The sequence below is a fragment of the Cotesia typhae genome, unplaced genomic scaffold (assembly GCF_013202065.1).
Source record: "Cotesia typhae breed Kobodo isofemale line unplaced genomic scaffold, CoteBio_Ctyphae contig_48, whole genome shotgun sequence".
NCBI classification, from domain to species: domain Eukaryota; kingdom Metazoa; phylum Arthropoda; class Insecta; order Hymenoptera; family Braconidae; genus Cotesia; species Cotesia typhae.
This window is the reverse complement of record NW_027423756.1, coordinates 9854835-9879828: the sequence shown is the minus strand read 5'-3', so window position 1 is coordinate 9879828 and position 24994 is coordinate 9854835. Positions and strand designations below refer to the sequence as shown.

Here is a 24994-nt window from a genome sequence, read left to right as displayed (position 1 = left end):
TTCATTTTTATACAGTTTTGTAATTTTAGTAGAATAGATTATTAAATACCTTGACGATGACTTGATGAAAATAGTTTCTGTTTAATGCATAATTAAAATTTTTTTTATCCAAATTAAAAATTAAGGAAAGTTTGGTAGGAATAAGTGTGAGTGATTGATATTTAAAATTTTCACTTTAACGAGATTTATTTATTATATATTGGAACTTACTACAATTGTTGTAAAATTGAAAAATACAGACCTATTTGCTTGATATATTTTTATACTAATATGTCAAAAAAAAAAAAAACTTGATAAATTTCATGATTACTAATCAATAGTACGATATACTCTCTAACAATCGGATGTAAAACTTTTATAGTCACATGCTGGACTATAAATATTATAAATGTTTTACAAATACATATATTTTTTTAAATATACTCAGTAATAATATATATTGATAATGTAAAACGTGCATGATTTAAAAAATGAAAAAAAAAAAAAAAAAAAAAAAAAATTATAATAAATGTAATCATAATTAATCACGGGGAATGTTCCGTAATGGCTACAATAAATCACATAAAAAAATTCAATCACTTCTCCATTTGGATATTCAATTATCACTCAACAATACGATCGTGCAAAATATAAATGAGATTAAAAAAAAAAAAAAAAAAAAAAATATATATATATATATATATATATATATATATATATATATATATATATATATATATATATATATATATATTTATCTCATTTAAATATCGAGATCAAAAATTAAATCGTTTTTGAATTCGGTTAGATCTAAATTTTTGATATCGATATCGTTGACTTGTGATTTTAATCCGCTATCACTTTTATTATAATTATAATTATTTTCCTGATCGGATAATTTATGATTCGATAATTTATCTCGATTAAGAATTGACTTTACATTATTGTCCACAGCCTTTTCGCGTTTGTTATTTTCATTAGTAGCATTTACTTTGTACTTGTCGCGATCTTCAGTCTCGGAATTTTCACTCTCACTCATGCGTCTTTCATGCGCCTGCTTCTTCTTACGCAATTTTCGTTGGTTTTTTTTTCGGCGCCCCAAAATACTTGAATTAGACCTGCAATCATTAAATTCAATTAATTATATATTATTTACATGTTTATCGAGAATTATCATATACCAGTGTTTTTCAGAATATTTAATTTATAACTTACTAATTTAATACTTCATGTTATCTAATCAATCCATATTAATTACAGTCAAGTTCATTTATAAATTATTCATTAAATATTTACACATTACACTAATAAAAGATTAAAAATTTATTCTTAATTGAATAAAAAATTACCTGAACAATTGTCTGGAGACAACATCATTAAATCGAACAGTCTTTTTCAAATTGCAGCAGTCAGACTCTGAATAATGCTCTTGTACTGAGTCATAATTAAAGTCAATTGACGATACCAATCCAGTAGTATCATCAATACTCGATTCCGAAACAGATCTAGAAAAATTACCTCGTCCGTACTTTAAAATACCTCGTGATTTAGTACCTTTATTGCTGCTATCTGGAAGCTCATCGCCGCTGCTTTCTGAAATAGACCTGCACTTCTTCAAGCATTCTCTATTTTTTTTATCATTAACTCCCGTTTCAGAATACTCATCATCCGAATCCATATGATGATGATTGCCAGCATCATCATTATCTTGGCCATCATTAACTTGCTCACTATCCCCAGGACGGTCAACTTGAGCGCCAACTTTGTTAGCCGCTTTCAATTCTTCATCTTTAGTTTTCAAAAAAGCCTCATATTTTTTAGTAAAAGATATTCTATGAGGCACATCTCGGGCCTCCAAAAATTCTTGATTTAATCCCACAAAATAACGAGTCATTTTTTCAGCGTTTTTCATTACAACACTGACAATAACATTGTTATCCCAGGGCTCAACATTGATAGTATCCGCGTCAAATGATGACCCCTGATCTAGTTTTAGAAACAATGCATAGTTAACGGGGAAAAAACCTGCACCAATAGACACCAATACGATATTTATAGTCGTATTGTTGTTCAAAAATTTATAACGAATTGAGTCAGCGTCAACATTTTTAACGTCGATAACTAGCGCTATCGTATCGTCATAAAAATTACAATTTAAATGCGGAAGTGAATACATGATATTGGTATTGATAATTGATTCAATGTCTGTTGTTGTTGTTTTTATCGCATTACGATCAGTGGTATTTAAATTTATTTTATCACAATCCACTGATGTAATTTCACTTATCAAACCATTGGAAGTCTCTAGATTATCAACGATTGGTTGTAAATCGTTGAAATGAATTTTTGAGTCTTCGGTATCGATGCTTGATGACTCGGAAATAGCTGGAGAATGATCGCTCTCAACTCCGCTGTCATATCTGGTGACCTCAGAGAGTTTAACGACCTCTCTAATAACTGGCAGTGTTACTGTTAATTTTTTTTTACTGGTATCAAACTTTGCATTCCCATGATTTGGGTCAACATGATAAGGCAACGGAAGCTCCAGGCGATACTTTGCTGGTTTCTCGCTAATTAAACTCAACAAACGCTCCTGCACGTCCAAAGTCGCATCGCCGGCACTACGCAACAGTGGCAAATCAATTATAACAACCAATTTTTTTGGTACTGTTGCATACATTTTCGAGTTTTTTGCATTTCTGAAGTCTTGAAGATCTAAATCCGTCTGATGTTTTATTATAAATTTAGGAGTCGTGTATTGGACGTCCTCAGGACTTGATATTTTATTATTATTAAAATACTTGGTGGCTGGTATCGGTCGTGACTGTTTTTCGGGGGCCAATACTTTTTTGTTGTACTTTTCACGCGCTTCGTCGTAACTCGTGATTAATTTCTGATAAATTTCTGGTTCATACTCCTGAGATTCTTCAGTTGACTCTGATGATTTTTCGCATTCTTTCCTTATGACGCTTGATTGGCTCGTTCCTTTGAAATTAATCTTTGGAAATTTTAGATTTTTTCGATCTAATTTCACCTGGGAAAAAAAAAATCATTTATTAGCAATTAAATTATTAATAAAAAAGTTTCACATGTGAAAATTAATAAAAATTACAAGAGAAAATTTTTAGAAACATTTTTTTATTGTAATTAATTCGCTGAAAAAAATTTTTAAAATTGACAGCTGACCGCTAACTTCAGTATTATAATAAATTAATAAATAATAATTAATTTTGAAATTTTTTTCAAATGCCCGTGCGAAGCCGGGGCAGACGGCTAGTTGAATAATAAGTATCATGTACAATAATATTTATAAAACCGTATCTCAAATCGATTTTACTTAGAGTAATTACACGTTAATTGATGATAACATTTATAATTATATGATTAAAAATGGTCGAGTATTATTTTCAAGGACATTAACAATAAAATTATAATATAATAAAAAAAAAAAAAAAATAACAGTAACTGTATTGCAGAGAATAATAATTCTAGCAAATTCGATGGCCGCGTAGCAACGCCGTCAGTGCCGGCTCTATAGTTCGCGACTAAAATCATCATTCTGATGGAGGTCACTCACCTTAAAATTTTTTTCAATACTGTCCAAAGCCGAATTATTGACAATGTCTTTAAATCTTGGATTTTTCGATGCTAAATAAAGTGTATCAGGATTAAAGACAACGTCAAAAACAGTACAACGTGAATTTTTTTTATCGAGGTCATCTCGCGGCGGTGCAAGAGTATGCGGAATTGACCACTCTAATCCGCGATGTCCATTGTCAGCATTATACGAGGGCTGACTTGTCGGCTTGCCAACACAATCGTTTTTACTTATATTTACAAAACATTTTTTATCACCATTTAAACTAGTCTTTATGACGTAACCCGGCTCAGGGTTTACAAATGTAACATCAACGCCACGTTCACGTTCAAGTTTTTTTATTTCCTCCTGATATAATTTACGATTTTCAGGATTTGACACTTCTTCAGCATACTCAATAAATAATTTTCTAAATTCATCCTTTTTTAAACACTCATTTAATTTATCAAACTCTTCTCTCGTAACTTCTAACTCGTTCCAATTATCTTTTTGTATGTCACAGGCATCCATTTTCCAGGTAACTGTTTACAAATACACTCAATAACACTTGTACTACTGCCGCTGCTGCTTCTGGTCTTTAAATAAATTGTATAATCGATAGCTATCGATATATGCTACTTTCGATTCATAGTTTCAGTGATTTGGTTGTCAACTATCCAAAGACGTGGTTTTCGAATGATTTAAATTCAAAGTGATTGAAAAACCTAAATTTATTAATTTTTATTTAATTATTTAAATAATATATTTTTTATTGTATGTGAACTTACCGTATAACTGTTTGCGCATGCCCGTCAAGATTGGAATTAAAAAAAATATACCTGTTTTATCAATTGAGTAGTTAAGTAATTATTTTAAACTTCTATTGTCACTAGTTATTTATTTTTTAGATATGATTATTTAATTTATTTAAATATTACACTGAAATTGAGAAACTTCTGACAATATTTATAAATTTTTTAACTAATATATTTTATAAAAAAAAATTTATTTAAAAAATTCCATTATTAGAAACTTGAAAAAATTATAAGTGCAATTTTTTATGATACTGAAGGTATCGGTCAGCTGTCAATTTAAAAAATTTTTTTAACAAATTAATTACAATAAAAAAATGCTTTTTTTAAAAATAATTTTTTTATTAAATAGATGTAAAAAGTCAAAAGACAGCTAAATTTAGTGTTATAGCTTGTATGTAAATTTAATAACATGTTTTTATCGTTCTTACACTTAATAACTTGGCAATAAAATTTCTAGCAGTTAAATAAATGAATAAGTAAGCGCGCGAAATTTAAATTTACAAGCGCATGCGCTGAAAAAAAATTTCTCGCTATTTATGGGTAATAAAATCAGCCGATTCTCTCAGTAATTATAGGATAATTATCTAGATGACACTAACATAAATTTTCTGTTGAAAGTCACTCACGCACACGTGGATAATTACACACAGTCGACATAAACACAGCTGGTATATCTCTCGGGGAGATTCATCAACTGGCCGTCAGAGATCGCCTTTGAGCTGTCAAAAATTAGCAATTGTGTAAACAGTAATCTTAAAAGTCACACTCACGTATGAACATACATTCATAACTCTCGGATATAAAAACAGTGTAGTGTTTATAAACAAAAGCGCAAAACAAGTAACAATGGACAAGTATAAATAAATAAGCTGAGGAACTTTATTACCAACGGTTGAAATAATTAAACAAACGCCAGAGGCGCTGTCTACAAGATTAAGTTAGTCCTCGTGGGGGGGAACCAGCCATCGTATGTATATGTACCATCAAGCTCAAGACCCAACTAACAAGTAATATAACAACCAAGTGTATAAACTAGCCAAGCAAACTTTCAAGGCCTCTCCATCGAGTGTGTGGAGAGCTGAGTGAGAGAAAAGTAACAGAGTAAGACAGGACACGACACAGAGTGCCAGAGTTTGGATACACAAGTTGCTCGGGACGTCAGCACGGGAGCAGGACTAGGACATTTGTGTTATACCTCCTGCCTGCATGTACATGTCGTTATCAATTGCACTGTGTTGATAGTGTGCGGAGTTTTCATGGAATTATTCGCCATGTGCGACTCCGGGTGTGACTTGACGCGGCGTTCGACCAGCATCCAGAATTATCAATGACCAAAAAACCATCATTATTATTATCAACATCATCTGCGAGTCTGAACGTCAACCAACGCACAAGGTCTCCAAAACAAATAAAATATTTTTTAATTAACAAGTTTATCTTGATTTAGTGTATTATATTTTTTATTGCATATTTATTTATTTAAGTTACTGTAAAAAAATATTTCAATTTCTGTATTGAATCTTATGTGTATATATTTGTTTCAGTTGTATGTGTGATATCCTACGTGATAGAGTCAACGGGAAGATTGAGAGAGGCTGCTGTTGCTGTTGAATATAGAGAACGGACAGACAGACAGTGTTGTAGAGGCGGAGACGAGACCCGTGTGCGGTATTGCCCGTCACATTTTATACTTAAACTAAAGAAAAAGGAGTAAATAATATTTAAAACAAAATATAAATACTCTTGGGCCCTTCTGCGGGTGTGTCGGGCGTGTCTTATATATTATATACACAAAATTTAAACGTGTTTTATTAACGCTAAATAGTAACCCTCATCACGGGTTTTACTTTACTTATTTACAAGAAGGTCTTGTGTTATCATTGTTATTATTATTATTATTTAACTAATAATAATAATAACAATAATTATTTGGGTAGTGATTTTTAATCGTGCTGTGCGGGTGAAATAGTTGTGTGTTGTAGTAGAGATTTTAGTTAGATAGAAATCTAGTGCTGGAGAAAGAAAGAGTGCGAGAGAGAAGGCGAGTATTGAGGATTTAATACAACAGAGAGAGAAAGAGAACACGAGTCGTGTATCAAGATGGCGCATAATTTGGCACCGAGCGTTAACTGCTCGCTCGACGACATCGACTTGAATGCACTCAAGGTATATTATATTTATTTACATGACATTACAGATTATCCTACCTGATTTTTTTCTTTTAATTAACTAAACAATTTGTCTATTTTATCACCTAAATTCACTATCCAGTTTTATTTTTCAACTCCATAAATTCAGACATTTTCTGTCATTCGATTTTTACTTTTTTTTTTTTTATTTTTATGTTTTTTTTGCTTAGGATTTAATTATTAGTTTTTACTTTAAATATCTCTATCAATTGTGCGTAATTATTTACGGTCTTATCTGTTTCGAAGGGGAAAGTTTTTTTAATTGTTGTGATAGCCCGGCTTTTTTTTCTTTTATTTTTTTTTGTTTATGTTACGTATATGCTAATCAATTATTTTATTTAAACTTAAATTATAGAATATTTATTTATAAATGGTAATAGTAGGTTTGGTATGTACTAGATACGAGATACGTGAAAACGTGTTAAGAATTTTGAATTGCATTAGAGTTAAACAAGAATCTGGAGCAATGAGTGATGATTGGATTTAAAGAAGTTGATGGTACTTGTCGATCATTGTCATTTTTAATCGTCATTGACACGGATGATTTCTTGTCTACCAGCATCATTATTTTTACTATTGTCATTATTAATTATAATAATATTTTTATATTACTATCGTATATACATAGATGTATTTATAAATGTAGAAATGGAATATGCTAGAGTGTATATATATATCCTATTCTAGATTAGATACAAAGTCCGGTTATTCACGAGAATTGTCGGTTGACTTAATCAGAATAATGTAGTAGTAGAATCAAGCAGGCAATACAGCCAGGCAGGCAAGGCAAGTGTTAAGAGACACAGTCATTCTTTGGATATGCGTCATCAATATGTCTATGAAATATGCTGCCTTTGACTGCTATCCTGGGATATAATGCCATGAGCATGCATTTAACATAACAAATATATTTATTATATGGTCAATGCATTCATTAGTTATGTTAATAATATATAAATATATATTTGTCGACAGGATCCAGCGGGTATCTTCGAGCTCATCGAGGTCGTTGGCAATGGAACTTACGGTCAAGTTTATAAGGTAAGATGCTAAAAATTTTTAATCTATTTAATAAAATTTTTTTTTGGTTCACTTTAGAATGAAATTGTTACACAGAGACTTCCGGTTTATCATACCGCGATATTTTGGTGCGTTTGTGCGTATACGCGTGTTGAATGTTTCACGAAAATTGCTTACTACTTCAAAACGTGTCTGACGAGTTATTATTGTTATTATTGCTATTTATTTACTCGTTTCTTTTTTCAATGTAGGCGATTCGCCGGTCAATACAATATGCACCGGCTACGATTTCAGGTTGAGTGGAGACTTTATTATTTTTCATAGCATACGGGTATAAATTTTTTTTTTTTATTCTTTAAAAGCATTAGTACTGGGACGTTTGATATATAGAGTAAAAAAAATTGCTCTCTATTAACCGGAGAGTTATAAAGCTTTTACGCGAATGTATCATTCATAAAAAATAAATGCACCGTGTGATCTGTGTGTCATTCATGGATGTCGCAACAGTAGTTCAGTGATATAAAATTTTTTACTTATCATTTTTTTTATCTCTCAACATTCGGTTTAATCACTTTATCTTTTATTCCGTCAAACAAATCTTTCAACAGCTTATACTAAAATCGTTTTGTTTCATTTATTTTTATCTTTTTTAATCAGTATAACTTGATTTTTATAAATGTATATATCAATACAGTTTGGAGTAAAAATTAAATTTTTTAATCAACTTGTGGCAAAGTTATTTTTATTTTTATTTTTTGTGTACAAAGATTTCGTTTGATCAAAGGAGAAGAACAAAAAATTTGAAATATTGTATGGCCAAGTCGAAGAGAAAAACGCTGGCATGCGGTATAACTCCCACGCGAGTTTGGTACCACTGAGAGACGCTGAGAGAAAAAAAAAGAGAGAAAGACGTATTAAAAGTATATAAAAGTAACTACTACTCTCGCACGCACGCACGTTATCATCTTCGTCGCCGACGTTTTAGTTGTCTCTTCTGTCTTTACTTGCTGTTATGATAGACTCACCCATCCGTACTAGTGCATCACCGGTACTAGCAACTGAACCGCGAAACTTTACTACCCAAGACTACACAACTAAACATCGGTACACTACATTACACGAGTACACTGTCTACTTATTATATTACTACTTAAAATGTTGTCTTCCTCAACTTTCAACTGCACTACTGTGCTGTACTTTACTTGCACGTAAAATTTTACACTATTAATTCTTACTCTTCCTTATGTTTTTTTGGCAACGTTTATTACATCTTGTTCTATGGTACTATAATTTTCTCCTCATAATTCTCTCTCTGGTATATTCATTCCTCCAAAAACAACTTTATGAAAAATAACCAAAAAAGTATAAAAAATAAAAGCCTTTAGATACACAATGAATTTTTTTAAAAGGCCACAAAGTACAGTATAAAATTATCGATCAACCTAAAAAAATAAAAAAAAAAAAAAAAATTATATCAAAGGTGTATTTTAGTTTCAAGTGTCATTGCGAGTAGAGTAGAGTTTGCCATTGATACTTTTCATCTTGTAGGCAACAGTCCACTCACTCTCTTTCTTCTTAACTTTATTTTTCTTCTCTTTAAATTATTTTTTATCCTCTCTTTCTCCCTCTGTTCCCTCTTACTCTTCTCCTCTTAAACTCTTACGACGTCAAGTTCGCAATGCCCGTGGTCGTCGTGTTCTATTTCCGGATATTTGCGAGGGGCAAAATAGCTCGCATGCATCGTATCGTGTGTGCATATCTACATCACATATTATGCGGTACCGAGAACGATGAGAAGCACAAGAGAAAATTTTCCTCGCAACTTCCCGACCTCTGGCATCGTCAATTTAATTAAAATAAATTTACTAGCACTTTATTTTTTTTTTTTCATCTTTATTATTCTATTTTTCTTGTTCTTGTTCTTCTTCATTTTATTATATTTATAAACAGTGGGGTTTATAATTATTGTTTTTTTTTTTTTATTTTTATTTCCCATCAATGTCAACCGTATCTATATTTATAACTAAACTTTCCTGGAATGTCCTGGTTAATTTATAATAATCAACGGACAGATAGATATTCTAAATAAAAAAGACTTTGATCGATCGGTTGAAAAATTACGGGGGCGATCGTTCGGTCGATGGTGACTAATAATGTAAGTCTCATGTGAAGATTAAAAAAGCTAGTCGCTCTCACGTGTATTGTGTCGTCTTTAGAAGTATAGAAAATAAAAAAAAAAAAAAAAAAAAATTTACTGTATATATGTATAAATTTATTGTATAAGGAATAATATGTCTGTGTGTGATGATTCACCTTGAAAAAATTTTACCTTGTGCTTCTCGTCCTTGTAATGCGTGGGGACGACTTAATAAAATATATATCTATATTTATATACATAAAAATGAAGACTTAAAGACAGTAGTCAAGTGTATATTGTGCATTGTGAAGCCATTATTCTTGAGGCTTCTTTGAATTATACCATAGAAACAGGAGAAGCTTGACGTTGCACATTTAAATAACAAAAATAATGTTTCATAGATTATTACTGATGTATTGTGTGCCTGAGATGTTTAATTTAAGTATTTTATTGAGTTAAAAAATGATTGTAATAAATATTAAATTTTGCGTGGGCATTCTATTAGCTAGCGAACGATTTACTCTCCGAAGATGTCATTGGTACGGGTTTTATTTAAAGTTAGAGATGATCAGCTTGAACAAGACAAGGGTATGAGTGAATAACGAGGAAGAGAAATAGCGGAGGTGGTTTATAAGGCGTTTGGGAAAATTAAAAGTAAAACAAAGTAGCGGTGCCAAAATATAAGTCAACGACCTGACAACCTCTATCCGGTCTATTGAAACTAATGATTGTTCTCAGGGGGAAGTAGAGAGAGGCATGAGAGAATTTCTCGTAGCTTTCGCTGCACAAGACTTCCGATTTAAAATGGAGTTATTTTTTTCCTTTTAGTTATTTTACTTTAAGAGTTCAAAGTTTAGCCAAGGAGTTGATTAATAAGAAATGAAGGATTTATTTTATCGCGGTTAACTTATAGTACTATATATTATTAATTTATTATTCATTATATTATGAAGAAGATTAAAATTTAAATATTCATGTTTTAATATATTCTCAAGTATTATATACTTTAATCCGCTGCACTTTCTTAATTAATTATTTTATAAAATTATTATTAGCTTTATTTCTTTTTATAAAAATTGCTAGAAAAAAATATTTACAATTTAATTGAATAATTTAATCCAGTTTAGTTTAATTTTTACTTTTTTTTTCTCCCCGACAAATGGCTGATAAAAAAAATTAAATTCATCATTTTTATTTTATTTAACTACTCTTTTACATCCTGGCACTTGAAACTCCAGGATAAAAAAATAATAATGATAATAATATATAATGTGGATTGTTGACGAGTACACTTGAGCCTCAAATGTGTCGTTTTTAAAATAAAACGAGTTGAGACACATTACACATTACATTATGTATTTTATTTCATGATGTGATGTGTAAGTGATGGACTTGAATTTTACCGCAGTACTTGGGTTTATCAGTGAGTACAGTGGATAGGAGGAAAAGCGAGAGGAAAGACGAGTAGACGACAAGTAATATGTATAAAGAGAGAATCAAGAAAATAGTATAGATATATACGTATTCGTATGATAGAGTTTAACCAAGTACGAGGGAAAGAGAGAGAGAGAGAAAGCTCGTATCGTGGGGAGATTGGAGCCCCCTAGACGGTTGGTTTACACCGTCACACGTGTATTTCATGCGTATATATGTATATAGATACATACATACAAGTATTGGAGTATTGTGTGGCTTGAGGCCGATGACACTGTGTAGTGTTTGACGGCAACGAAGACGACTACGATTCAACGTTATATGTTACCGCGACAACGACAATGATAGAAAATATATACCTCTATGCATACATATAAATATAAATACTTTACATATATGTCCATACATTTATACACTTTACGTATATGCAATTTATATACACATATATTCAATAATTTGCGCTTGCGCAAACTTTTACACGATTTCATTTATGACACACGGCATTTAGATGCATCGGTATGATATTGTCGGGATATCATCGCACAAAATTCCATATGTACATATAAATCGTTTTAATTAACATACTTTTGTCATTTATTATAAACATATATATAGTTTACCGACCGTTTATTAAAGTAAAAACTGTATATTATTAGTAAGAAAAAAGAAAAGGACATAACGGAAATCGAAGACCTAAAAATGTATCCTCATTTCCTCATGTTATGCTTATTTGCCTCCGGATATAAAATTATATATGAGTATAGTTTATTTGTACATACATAAATATATATCTATATATCTATGGTGATACTAAGAAGGTTTGGTTTTGATTTCAAGCAGTGCTAGGCTGTATATGCCATGCTCTGCTCAGTACATCTAAGCTCAAAACTTTTGACATACTACATACAGCTGTCTGACATTAAGATGGTACTGAAAAGTTTACAATGAATGAAAACCGATACCACGTCTACCATTGTACAGTTTGGCTATATATATGTCTATATATTTAATTTAATAACATAATATGTATTCGCTATCGAATATACATACGTCCATAAGCTATTATTATTATTATCATTATGATTATTATTATTGTTCGTCTCCGTTCAACTACTCATGCATCTCTGTTCTCTGTTTTACATCACGTAGACACCGTTAGATTGTGTGTATATAATACACTTCGTACCTGCGTTTTATCAACCGTATAAATTTATATTGCTTAATAAAAATATTACCGATGAATTTTTTATTTATTTATGAGTCTCATTAATTTTTTTTTTTTTCGCTACAGATATATACGATGTATAAATTGACAGCAATAAAATTTTCGAAGAATTTATAATAAAATTTTTTTTATTGCGTAAATGTTTCGGTTATTATTTATAATTTTTACAATTATTATTACTATGATTATTGTAATTGTAAAATAATTTTTTAAAACTATGATTTTTCTTCTCTTAAAATTTGTGATACAAGAATCCGTTATTAAGCTTCTGTTAGAGAAACATGTTCCTATCATCTTAGAATTAATCTAGTTTATAATTTCTAATGATTGTTATTTTTTTTTTACAGGGCCGACACACCAAAACGGGCCAGCTGGCGGCCATTAAAGTTATGGACGTCACGGAGGTGAGGACCTTTGTCTAACCAATACAACAATATTCAGTCAATGACCTTTATTCCATTTTTATCTCTCGATCTCGTATTTACCTTCTTAATTACCATTATTAAAACCACATAAAAATACCGATAATTATCGCGTTTAAAAGTTTAGCGGTTGAAATAATTTTTCCAATAAGACTACAAAGACTTGATTACTCACTTATAAATATACTTATATTTTTAAATGTAACTTAAACTATCACTAAAGTTAAACGCAATTATTCACATCGATAATAATGAAACAATAATTTACTATAATGACCCAGCATATCTGATTACTCATACTCAAGATAAAAATTTCCGAGAATTTCATGAGTTTGTTAGTGATTACCGAATATCTAAACTAAACAGAAGCCGCTTTTATGACTCCATTATTTCTCTTTCGTTTTAATTATTATTATTTTCTCTTATTCTCTGACATTCTCGATTTCCAATTAATCGCTTAAGAAAAAAAAAACCCGTTGATTACAAAATAACGCAACAGTAATACTATCTACTCTTTGCGATGTTATGCTACCATAAAATAGCGATGACCCTGCATCAAATTAAATCTCAACACATGAGTGTGCATTTATTTGTATCCGGTATGCGTTTGAACAAACGATGACGTGTTTTATTACGAATCACTTGATCATATGATTTCTAACTGCAACAATGCTAATCAGTCTCAAGAATCATTGAGTCTTTTAATAATTAATTTATTAAAATAAATAACCGAGCGCGTAAATATATAAATGAGTAACTGAATCAAATCGTAGCATTTAAAAAAAAAAAAAAAAATCTCTATTTCATTTTTCTTTGATATAACGCCTCAGCTAATCTTGACTCTACTTACCTACTTAACGACTGATACGTAACATCGTTTCATGATCTTTAGTACTACAAGCTACAAGAAGTATACGTCCATATCTCTTACTTTTTTTTACTTGCTTTTCTATTTTTTATTTTTTAACATGGACTTTAATTGTTGGACAAACAAAATTATATACATTTGTAACAATATTTTAATTGAACTTGTTAACTATTTATAAATTCAGCTTTCTAATTAATTTATCGGTTTCTTATATTTATTAAGACATTAATTATGGTAATTTTTGTAATAAATATGTTTGTTTTATTGCAGGACGAGGAAGAAGAAATAAAACTTGAAATAAATGTCCTCAAAAAGGTGAGCGACAATTTCATTCAAAAAAAAAAAAAAAGCATTTATTAATAAATATCTAATAATATTAATTCATTTTCAGTACTCAAATCACAGAAATATTGCAACATATTATGGAGCTTTTGTTAAAAAATCACCACCCGGGAAAGATGACCAGCTGTGGCTGGTTATGGAGTACTGCGGGGCTGGCTCGGTCACTGATTTAGTTAAATCAACAAAAGGCCAAAGTTTAAAGGAGGAGTGGATCGCTTATATCTCGCGAGAGATTTTAAGAGGACTCAGCTACCTTCATAGTAATAAAGTAATTCATAGGGATATCAAAGGGCAAAATGTATTGTTAACAGACAACGCCGAAGTCAAATTAGGTATTGTTATCTTTTAATTAAATAAAATCTATTTAATTTAACTCAACATATATCATGCAATAACTTAAAAATTAATTAATTTTTTTTTTCAGTTGATTTCGGTGTAAGTGCACAATTAGATCGTACAATCGGTAGAAGAAACACATTTATTGGTACGCCATACTGGATGGCTCCTGAAGTTATCGCATGTGATGAAAATCCAGACGCAACTTATGACAATAGGAGTGACCTGTGGTCTCTCGGTATCACGGCGCTCGAAATGGCCGAATCACAGCCTCCTCTCTGTGATTTACATCCCATGAGGGTAAATTCTACTCTACAACTATAATAGTTTCATTTAATTAAAAAAAAATAAGTACATATTAATGTTATCTGAATAATTGCAGGCTCTGTTTTTAATTCCACGTAATATGCCACCGAGATTAAAATCTAAAAAATGGGCCAAGAAATTTCACGGTTTTATTGAAACGGTCCTAGTAAAGGATTATCATCAAAGGCCGTATACAGAGCAGCTACTAAAGCATCCATTCATCCGGGACCAACCAACGGAGCGTCAAGTAAGGATACAGCTGAAAGACCACATCGATCGTTGTAAGAAACGTAAACAAGAGAAAGGTAAGATAACTTTATCGTTTATCTATTTATCATAATATAAACTAAGCATCCTATCCCATCTCTATCCATCTATCAACGAACTTGATAACTCTTGAGCAATATTTACTTGCCGATTTATCAAACAATCACTAACTCTTATCCATTATCCATTTATTATTATTATTATTATTACATAAATTTATTTATATGTGTATATTTATTTTTTTCTTAATCATATTTAACCTTTATCAATTTACGCTCTTTTATATATTTATTTTATTTATTATTTTATTATCGCAGAACGAGATGATTATCGGTACAGCGGTAGCGAAAACGAAGAAGACGAGCCAGCGCTCGCTGGTGAACCATCGTCAATCGTTCAAGCACCTGGTGGAGATACTCTACGCCGTAACTTCCAACAGATCCAAGAGGGTAGAACGTTGACCCAGGACATTCCCCAGCAGCCGGCGCATCCGAACAAAGAGAAACAGTCTAGTAGAGGCCAAAGAGAAATTCCAGAACCTGGTCCTCCAGCACGACCGGCTATTCCTCACAGACTTATCGGTATGTGAAGAAAAAATACATTGCAATTTAAATTAATAGAATGAAATTACAAAAAAAACAAAAATACTAAGATTTGCTGACTATTTAAATTTATTCGGGTCAAATATTCTTTGCAATAGAACCTCAACCGCCTTCTCGACCTCTACCGCCGACACCTCGTGACGATCCGAGACAACCGCACAAAGTATCAACTCCACCGTCTAATCATCACTCAGCAGTCAATTCCGGTGGAGCTGGCAGTGGCGGATCAGGTGGTCAAGCCGCTCCACAGCGAAATAGCCATATCTTCAAACCTATGGTAAGTTATATTTAGTCGCAATTACTATTGTTATTATTACCATTGTTATTATTTTTAAGTAGCTGTTAAAGCAATAGAATAAAAGACAATAGATAAGTTAAAAAAAAAAAAAAAAATCAAGGTGACGCTGCGAATGCACGTTTACTTTTCTGAGACAAACTGCTAAGCGTTCGAACTTATGATGCAGTATTTTAAAATAAATAATCATTATTCTTATTGTAATAATACGTTCTATGATTCTACTTTTATATTTTTAATTCACACACCTCTGAGTATTTATCTGCTAAACAATAAACTTTTCTAGTTTATTTTACCTATATGCAGTGCACGTACAATTTAATTCCACACTATGGCATATTATATGATTAGTGGCTGCATGTAAGCGACTATTTTTTTTTTATTAGATATACAATTATGTAGTCCCCCGCCGTCTTACCTCACTTGAAAGCCACATACATTTGCATCGATGATCTATATCTATCTATCTATCTTTTTTCTATAATTGTCGACGTAAAATGTATATGGCGTTTTTTTTTTTTTTTTTTTTTTTATTATTTTATTTTTTATTTTTTTTTTTCCATGTTCACATGTAATCTGTAGCTGCCACCAAGAAGGCCGGAGGTAAGAGCACACTACACTATTCCTCTCGCTTTTGATAACTTATTTTATTGGATAGTATTTTATTAAATTTTTATTATTGATGGGATTTATTATCTATGAAAAAATGATACTCTTTATTTTCTGAACAATTTAAATCTTTTTATTAACGTCTGCATGTTACTAGTTATAATTTATTGCTAAATGTCTCTCTTTAAGTGTACATAAATAATTATTTATCTATACATGTATAATATGTCCACGATATTATCCAACGCTTTATGCTTTGCTCTGTATAACTATGCTCTGTATAAATAACAAAGAAAAAAAAAAAATTCGGCTTTCACTAACAATTCTTTTAACGTTTTCCAATAAACATTTCACGACGTTTTAAATCAGTCACAGCCATGCTTTTTACCTGTTGATAAATTTTAAAAAACCGTTTACATAACTCGCTTAGCTGAGTAGAGAGCTATTGAAAAATAAAATTAACAAGATAAATAAAAAATAAATATTTCAATAACTTGATTGAGTGTTAAACTCTTATATTATATATTTAATTAAAATCAATGTTACGTAACAATTCTCTGGTGATTTAATTTTTATTACTAGATAAATAATACTTATCAGCTTGAGCTTGTTCTTGTGATTTTAAAAATAAAATAATTATGGAGAAGGCTAACCAAATGAATTAAAAATAAATCAACTAGCAAATGTGATAATAAATAAAAATGGTAAAATGACAATGTGACTAACGGGGTAACGTGTGTGCGCGTTGGGTGGTAGGACTTGGACATGCTGTGTGCTCAACTCAACGAGCTTGGTGTGTCACAGGGCCCAGAAGCCCCGCCGAGGCCCAATCGACAACACAAGAGCCCCGCACCGGCACAGTCGACAAACGCGGCACCGCACTCGGCTCAACCTGTCGTCAATAATGAACAGAACAACAAACAGATGCCTCAATCCTCCAGTATTCTTGATCAAGTAAGCAAGCTATACAACAACATCAACGACAGCAGAAAAAAAATATAAAAAAAAAAAAAATAAAGTCGAACGGTTTAATAAATCACTTAAATAAATAAATAAATAGAAAAATTATGCTGCTCACTACTCAAGATATACAAACAAACGATAAACAACCCGTTTAATTAGTACGGTACCATATTGTACCTTCTCTTTATCTTTATTAATACCTTCTTACTTATATGGATTTGTCATTTTAGATTTACATAGACGTATATATATTTATATATCTTTTATTGTTATTATATGGGTTTTTATTTTCACTGTCAGTACTACTATTTTTTGGGTTTCTTGTGGATTGTTTATTTTATTTTATTTTATTTAAATTTATTGTTCTCTTAACGTTGGATGTAGTTTTTTATTATTTGTGATAATTTTGAATATTAATTAATAAATTCCTAAAGTAATTAAAATAAGTTTTATGAATAAAATTATAAATTTTCCAGGCACTATCAGTTGAAAGTGACAGTGACGACGATTTTGAAGATGCTACCGGAAATAATGCACGAAATGACGGAACACTATTAGCCAGTGATCCGCCGAAACCTCTGTAAGTTTAATTGCCTTATTAACATTGATGTTTTATGAATTAATATTCATAAACAAAAACTCACAACTCATCTTTCATTTTTAATTACTCATCAACTGACATTCAACTGATTGATCTACGGTAATATATTTGCCGTAAAAATCATCGAAAATCATCATTAATCGTCATTGTCGTCTCATCTCTAATCGCCGATGAATTATATATTTCTGTGGCACGTCTACCAGTCCTGAATTTGCTTTCAGACCGTCTTCAGACTCATCTTCATCTTCCTCGCACAATGCCCAAAACCATCATGAAGGTACGAACAATAATTTTACGTACAAATACGACAATAAATACCAAAAATAACAATAGTAGACTGTGAACAATAAAAATGTTTTTTATTTTTTTTTTTTTTATTTTATACAATTTAAAATTTAAATGTTGAAAATGAAAACTAATCGATATTGTATTTCTATTTATTCATTGTTACTTTTTCAAGGAGGAGGCGCGCCAAATCGACCGTTGCCCCCAACTCCAGACGAAGAAGAATCTGGTGATCGTACGCTAGTCATGAAAAGAGTGAGTAGCTTATCTTTGTTAGTAGCGAGTGCAAGTAAGAACTTAATTATCGTAGCTAATTTTGCATACATATATATATGCACTATTGTATATGTATTGCACTGCAGTGTATTATTTTACACGTTACTATTACGTCGTATGACTGTTTATATACGTAATTATTATTTGTTTATTGATTTTTTTTTTTATTACTATTATTATTTTGAGTACATAAGTGACGATAGACTGCCATCAATTAAACGGTCCACGAAAATTTCCCCTCTACCTTTTCATACATTGCAAATCATCGAAGTGATGCAATCAGACGCATGGACAAGTAATTGTCATCAAATTGCCATATACGCGTTTGAGAAGCCTCTCTCCAAGGATCTATCTCCACGATCATCTATTTCAAATGCCTGTCAAAATTATATATATTTTTTTTTTATTTATTTTTTTATTCATTCTATAAACAGTACACGAAGAAAAATTTTTTACACATTTACAATTTACAAAAAACGAGAAAAAAAAAATATTGAAATGTCGCTGAAATTTATTATAGCTTATTAAAAGTTTTAATTTTATTTTGTTATTAAATTATTTACGGTAAATTTGTTCGTTCTTGTAACTATGTTTCCAACAAAACAATATCTTGACGTTAAATTCAATAAATTCTTTCAACTACGTCAGTCATAAGTTTAGTACAGAAATTTTACAACATTCCATAGATAATCTACAGATAGCATCACTGAATTCTTTACAAAATAATAAACTAAATAATCATAAATAAAAGTAAAAAAAAAAATTTTATTTAAATCCATAAAATTTCAGCACTAAAACAATTATTATTCATTTAAATTAAAAATTTTAGTCATAAAGTGACACCGTATTTAAATATCGAAAAAGAAAAAAATATTTTTTTGTGTTGGCTCTTGATACATCACAGTGTCGCCTGCTATATGATACTTGCTCGAGCCTATGTAACATTTTATTAATATATTTATACATATATATCTGCAATATGTGTAAATGAAATACATGTATCACAAGTATCGGCGGATTGTCTGGCAGCATTTTACATATACAAAACCACCAGCTACCACTTGAAACCCATCACAATTCACCCATTAAATTACCTGCACTCAAAAAAAATTTTTTGACATGTCACATGTTTAATTAAAGCACCACTCTTCCATTGGTAATCTCTTAACAATTAATTGGCAATAACACAACACTTTATCCACTCGCTCACGTTCAATACCCACGACTGGATAACAATAAAACATACGTTAACTAAAATAAAACGACAAAAATACAATACAGTAATCATCTGCATATAAATAAAAAATAAAATAGTAAATTAAATAAAACATTCATCAAACACCACACAAACTACGTATCGTTTTTTTTGTTTCTTTTTTTTCTTGATCACTGTTTCATTACCCGACCATTCGATTACCGTCTTCTCTATACGTTCGTCGTCGAGTAGAAATTAACACCAATCACCTCCACAACATCATCATCATCATCATCAACAACGACGACTACAATCACAACAACAACAACAACAACAACAACAACAACAACAACAACAACAACAACACCAACACCAAGCACGACTGCAATGACAAATAGCAACAGTAGTAAAATAACAACAACGACGACGACGACGGACGATAGAGCGGTAGTTGCGAGCAACAGGCACTCCGAAATTGACGAGCAATTGCTCCTCAAGGAGTGGGACTTTACTCGCTTCTTTCAAGGGTGTAACGAAAGGTTGGATAAAATGAAACAGGAGGCGAGCAGCAGTGGAAAATCTGCTAGTGATGAGCGGTCATCATCCTCAAGTGACAGGACATTGAAGCGGTACGACGCCGCGGGAAGACGAAAAGATCAACCTCAAGCTCAACCTCACCAGCCTCAGGTTCAACATCATAAACAGAACAGTCATAAATCGTCTCAACAGTCGCAGTCATCGCAACTAAAAGCGGTTCACCGGCGTCAAGAGTCCGACTCAAAGTTGGGAAACACGAGTGCATTTGCCCGGGCATTCAGACGAGAGAACTCGGATTTTTTCCCATCAACGAGACACTCGGCCTACCTGCAAAAGTCTGAACCGCGGTCTAGTATGTTCTCCAGTGGTAACAGACGTGGCAGCGAGATAAGTGTCGCCGGGATATTGGGAAAAAAGTCCAGCGGATCGGCACCCGGTGAGCCGGTACTGACAGAATTCTCGTATGGACGGGAACCGATTACGCCTACCGCTGGCAGTGGACTACTTCAGCGGCCAAGACGCGAGAAGACAGAGAGTGAAATTGTTTTCGGTAGCAGTAGCAGTAGACAGCAAGACTTTTTGCGCGAACGTCATGAGGCTAGACTGTTACGCGCTGCTGCTGCTGCTGCTACTGCTGCGGAAGACTTGTCCTCAAGAAGACGGAGTTTTAGGCCCTCGGATAGCCCAACCTCAAACTCGCTGAATGCTACTAACTCGACAATGTCTTCCGATGATGGAGGGACTATTAAATCTACGGCTAGTACAACTGCTAGCGAGTACAGCCCGGTTATCAGTCAGGTCAGTCTTGTCGACGAGCCCTGACTGCCTGTCCGTCTGCCAGATCATTGGCTCGTCAACCTAGAAACCTAGTACCTCATCATTTTATTTACTCTTTATTTTTCTATCCTACTTACTTATAAACATAATGTCCTCATTACGCTATACTATATCTATCAACTCATTTCCTATGATCATTTTTTTGATAATAACTTCCCGCATCTACGGATATATAATATTTATTTACGAATGATTTAAATATCTCAATAGATTATTATTATTATTATTATTATTATTATTATTATTATTATTATTATTATTATTATTATTACTTATTAATTATTAATGTAGTCGAGGCAGTACTAAGTAGACGCATTTTAAATATAGAATTTTTTATTGCTATTTTCATTGAGGAGGTTTTTAATTAAGTATAGTTTTAGAAAAATATTAATTAAAGAAAAATTTTTCTTTGCATTTATTAAAGCTTAGTGTCGGCAAAAATATTTAAAAAAAGAAAACCTCCTTGATATGTATTAATTAAAAATTTTTTAATACGAGTAGCGAAAATTAACTAATTAATTATTAATAATTCAATAGTTTAATATTAAATTTGCTACTGCTATCTCGTATCATTCTACTATCATTATTTTCATATTAGATTTAAAATACTATCATAACTTGTAATTAAATGCAATGTTTTATTTATTTAAATTTTTATTCTAATCAATTTAATTTTACTTAAAACTTCCATTTAAAATCCATAATAAAAACGATAAAATGAGTAAAAGGAAATAAACCAATAGACTAATAAATTTTAGCAGTCGATGTGGGAACTTTTCCATCAATTTTCAACATCACAATCAATATATAATCATCTTCAAAGTTTCACTTACTAAAAATCCTCTCCATTAAAATAAAAAATTATGAAAACGCTGATATGAGCTATAATGAATCTTTCCTTTACTTATCTACTCAACTCGCTCATTTCCATCGTTCATTAAACTCTAATACTTGCTACTTCATGTATAACCGCAGGTGAATGTTGGGATTCGCTTACCGCGATTGTTTAACTGTAACTAACCGAATTAATAATTAAAAAAAAAAAGATTAAAAAAATAACAAACATAACTAATAAAAATGAAAGCTAATCGCATGGACTTGGCGATGCTTTCGTGTACGCTAATCACTGCACGCATTAATTGCTGACAAAGCTGCTGTCATAATACCAAAATTAAAAAAAAAAAAAAACAGAAGAAATTAATTTGAAATCCATCAATTCTTGAATTAAATTATTATTTTCTCCAATTAAAATTTTATTCGTTCATTAAAAAAAAATATATATATATATTTCTATAAATTATTTCTGTACTCATTAACCAATTTTACTTTTTTTTACTTCAATCAACCCCAAAAAAAAAAAGTTATATTTAATTTTTTCAATTCACTTGGAGTACATACGCTGACTGAATAGTCACCGTGAAATAATAATAACTCAATCATAACTATAACTATAATACCGATGATAATAATAATGGTAACGATAGTTCTAAAATAATTAATCTACATTTGAGTAGACCAGTCTCTCGTTGAACTAGTAACACAAAGACTTTTGATTATGTTTCACGAGTGATAAATTAATAACTATGTGTGTATTGTGTTAACATGCAACATATATATTCTTGATTCATTCAACCACATGTTCACCTGCCTGCTGCTGCTACTGATATGTATATCTATATATAGCATGAAGCCATATTCTTTAATCAAGAGACTGCAACTCGCTCACAAATTCACGATTGACTGCTGATAGAAGATCATAATCATTACGTTCAAATGAAATAATATTAGGAAAAAATAAAAGTCATAAAATTTCAGCAATCAGTAACAAAAAAGTGAAGCCGATCCGAAGAAAATAATGAGAAGATCAGAAGAAATAGCGTAAATGTGAATTTTTTTCGAGATCTCATCACCAACTTGTCGACTCGTTGTAATTGGCGTCTGACAAACGACCAAGAATAACTATAATAATAACAGTAACATTGTTACAATAATAAAGATGATCGTGAGGACCGTTGCATGACCTGCTTTATTTTTTTTTAACGCCTAAAAAGACTATATTATTGCAATTGATTGTTATGTTATGATACGATATACATTTTCACATCGTCGTCATCTCAACCAGCCATTGCCTTGCTCTTTTATAAAAACACTTTATTACATATTTTTATACGTATATGTGTGTGTCTAAGTGTGTATTACTATTATGTGTGTAGATGAACATGAACATAAAAGCATGCTTTGAAAACTGGCATGAGGATGACGCGTAATAGTTGCACGTTATCGTTGTGGACCGAGAAAAAAATAAGTATATGTAACAATGTGTATTTGTATTTTTTACAGTATACTTGTTGTACGTTTTCCATGTACATGCGTATACATATAAATATATATTTACATTCATATGTATAAAACGTGATGATCAGCACGTGTATATCAATTTATGTGACATTAATGTATAAAGTAGGAACTTGAGGAAAAAAAATACTACATTAGTTTGTTTAACTATAAAAATTTTATCCGACTTTTTATACATTTATGGTATTGTTATTATATATTTATTTATATATTATAATATACATATTTTTTGTACTTTCATGTCCTCTTCTACGTGCAACCATCACTCTGACAGTTGAACAAAAAATGCATCGCACATTTTCAGCCTTTGTTGCTACGTTTTAAAATTTTTTTTTTTTTACTTTATGTTTTACATGTTAAGTGTATGGCTAGCGCTTGATATGCGCGCTTGTGGATGTAATTATTTTTTAGTTATCGTATTTAGTTATTTTTTTTATCTTTGTCTTGTTTTTTTTTTTTTTTTTTTTTAGTTTACGTTATTTTTTTTTTTACAATTTAGTCTACAAAATTCCTTTATATCAGTACTGCAGTTTACTATGCTCCTGATTCTATAATTTTTTATTATTGTGATTTATTTTTATGTTTTTTTCGTTTTATGACAAACATTTATTATGATTACCCAATGCAGTGTATAGTAGTTATAATCAGAATAACAACGTATCCAGCTAGGATAAATATTTTTACTGAAGTTGAAATGTTTTACGATTTTCATTTTATCGAATTTTATTAATATTTGTATTTTTCGATTTAAATCTCTGGCAATATAATAACTTTTGCAATTAACCGTTTTATTACTAGTATAGTGTTGCGAAAAAACTTGACAGACTTAGTTACAATTTTTTTGTATTTACAGACAAAAATTATTAATTAAATGTTTTTTCTTGAGTTTCATTACTCTTGCGTATAAAAATTTATTAAAAAAAAAAATGCCTTGTTGAAACATACATAAATTCTCTTTAAAATATACCAAGCAGAAATTAATGACAATCATTCAACAATCTATTAAAAAGCTGTAGCGCAAGAATATTCATCATTTTTATTGATCTGAAATTTTTTTTTTCTTTTTAATTGAATATTAAAATAATATGAAAAAGAAAAAAAATATTTATTATATTTCTAGAAAAAAAAAAAGCTATTATGTCGGAACTGTCTTAAACTTAAAATTGCTCAGGCTCATCATGAAAAATGAAATATTCATACAAAATGGTGACAGAGGAGTATAAAAAATGAAATACATATTCAGAGAAATGTATAATATTTACAAAGTTTTAGTAGAGACAGGAGAATGGAAATAACTTCAGTAACTCGACTCAGTATTATTTAGCTCTATATTTTATCTAGATATATATACCTATACCCGTATATATCCTTACAGAATAATACAAGTCATAAATACCAGCATTGGAGTAGTCATTTGCTTTTTCATTTTTTTCCTTATTCTCATATTTATTTATTTTTTCTTACATACTTTTTTTTTTTATTATTTATTGTTATTTATTTCCTTATAAATAAAACAACCACC

At 30.8% G+C, this 24994-nt stretch overlaps 2 protein-coding genes across 12 annotated transcripts in view; one reads left to right on the top strand and one right to left on the bottom strand.

Moving 5' to 3' along the window:
• Positions 1–167: 167 nt before the first annotated feature.
• Nop17l (PIH1 domain-containing protein Nop17-like) lies at positions 168–4132 on the bottom strand. Its single transcript, XM_074246477.1, has 3 exons — positions 3557–4132; positions 1329–3013; positions 168–1097 (listed from the first exon to the last, which is right to left on the bottom strand). The coding sequence occupies exons 1-3, from the start codon at positions 4085–4087 to the stop codon at positions 743–745; spliced, it is 2571 nt and encodes an 856-aa protein (XP_074102578.1). The 5' UTR covers positions 4088–4132; the 3' UTR covers positions 168–742.
• A 1048-nt stretch (positions 4133–5180) lies between these two features.
• The window catches only part of Msn (serine/threonine-protein kinase msn), a 29226-nt gene continuing 9412 nt past the window's right edge, over positions 5181–24994 (top strand). For 2 of the 11 annotated variants that reach the window (XM_074247040.1, XM_074247033.1), the window contains exons 1-16: positions 5181–5766; positions 5916–6537; positions 7536–7601; positions 12724–12780; positions 13937–13981; positions 14058–14340; positions 14433–14644; positions 14727–14955; positions 15235–15498; positions 15618–15796; positions 16397–16417; positions 17180–17377; positions 17863–17966; positions 18191–18264; positions 18448–18527; positions 20302–21078. In XM_074247040.1, the coding sequence (XP_074103141.1) occupies positions 6472–6537; positions 7536–7601; positions 12724–12780; positions 13937–13981; positions 14058–14340; positions 14433–14644; positions 14727–14955; positions 15235–15498; positions 15618–15796; positions 16397–16417; positions 17180–17377; positions 17863–17966; positions 18191–18264; positions 18448–18527; positions 20302–21078 (2655 nt within the window). In that variant the 5' untranslated portion in view covers positions 5181–5766; positions 5916–6471. The remainder of the gene's footprint in view (positions 5767–5915; positions 6538–7535; positions 7602–12723; positions 12781–13936; positions 13982–14057; positions 14341–14432; positions 14645–14726; positions 14956–15234; positions 15499–15617; positions 15797–16396; positions 16418–17179; positions 17378–17862; positions 17967–18190; positions 18265–18447; positions 18528–20301; positions 21079–24994) is intronic. The other 9 variants (XM_074247035.1, XM_074247038.1, XM_074247039.1 and 6 more) reach the window with 9 other exon arrangements.

Coding starts and splice junctions, on each gene's coding strand:
- Nop17l (XM_074246477.1), bottom strand. CDS start 4,087: ATGGATGCCTGTGACATACAAAAAGATAATTGGAACGAGTTAGAAGTT. Junction 3,014..3,556: donor GTATTGAAAAAAATTTTAAG/GTGAGTGACCTC, acceptor TTTTTTTCCCAG/GTGAAATTAGATCGAAAAAA. Junction 1,098..1,328: donor GTCTCCAGACAATTGTTCAG/GTAATTTTTTAT, acceptor TAATGATTGCAG/GTCTAATTCAAGTATTTTGG.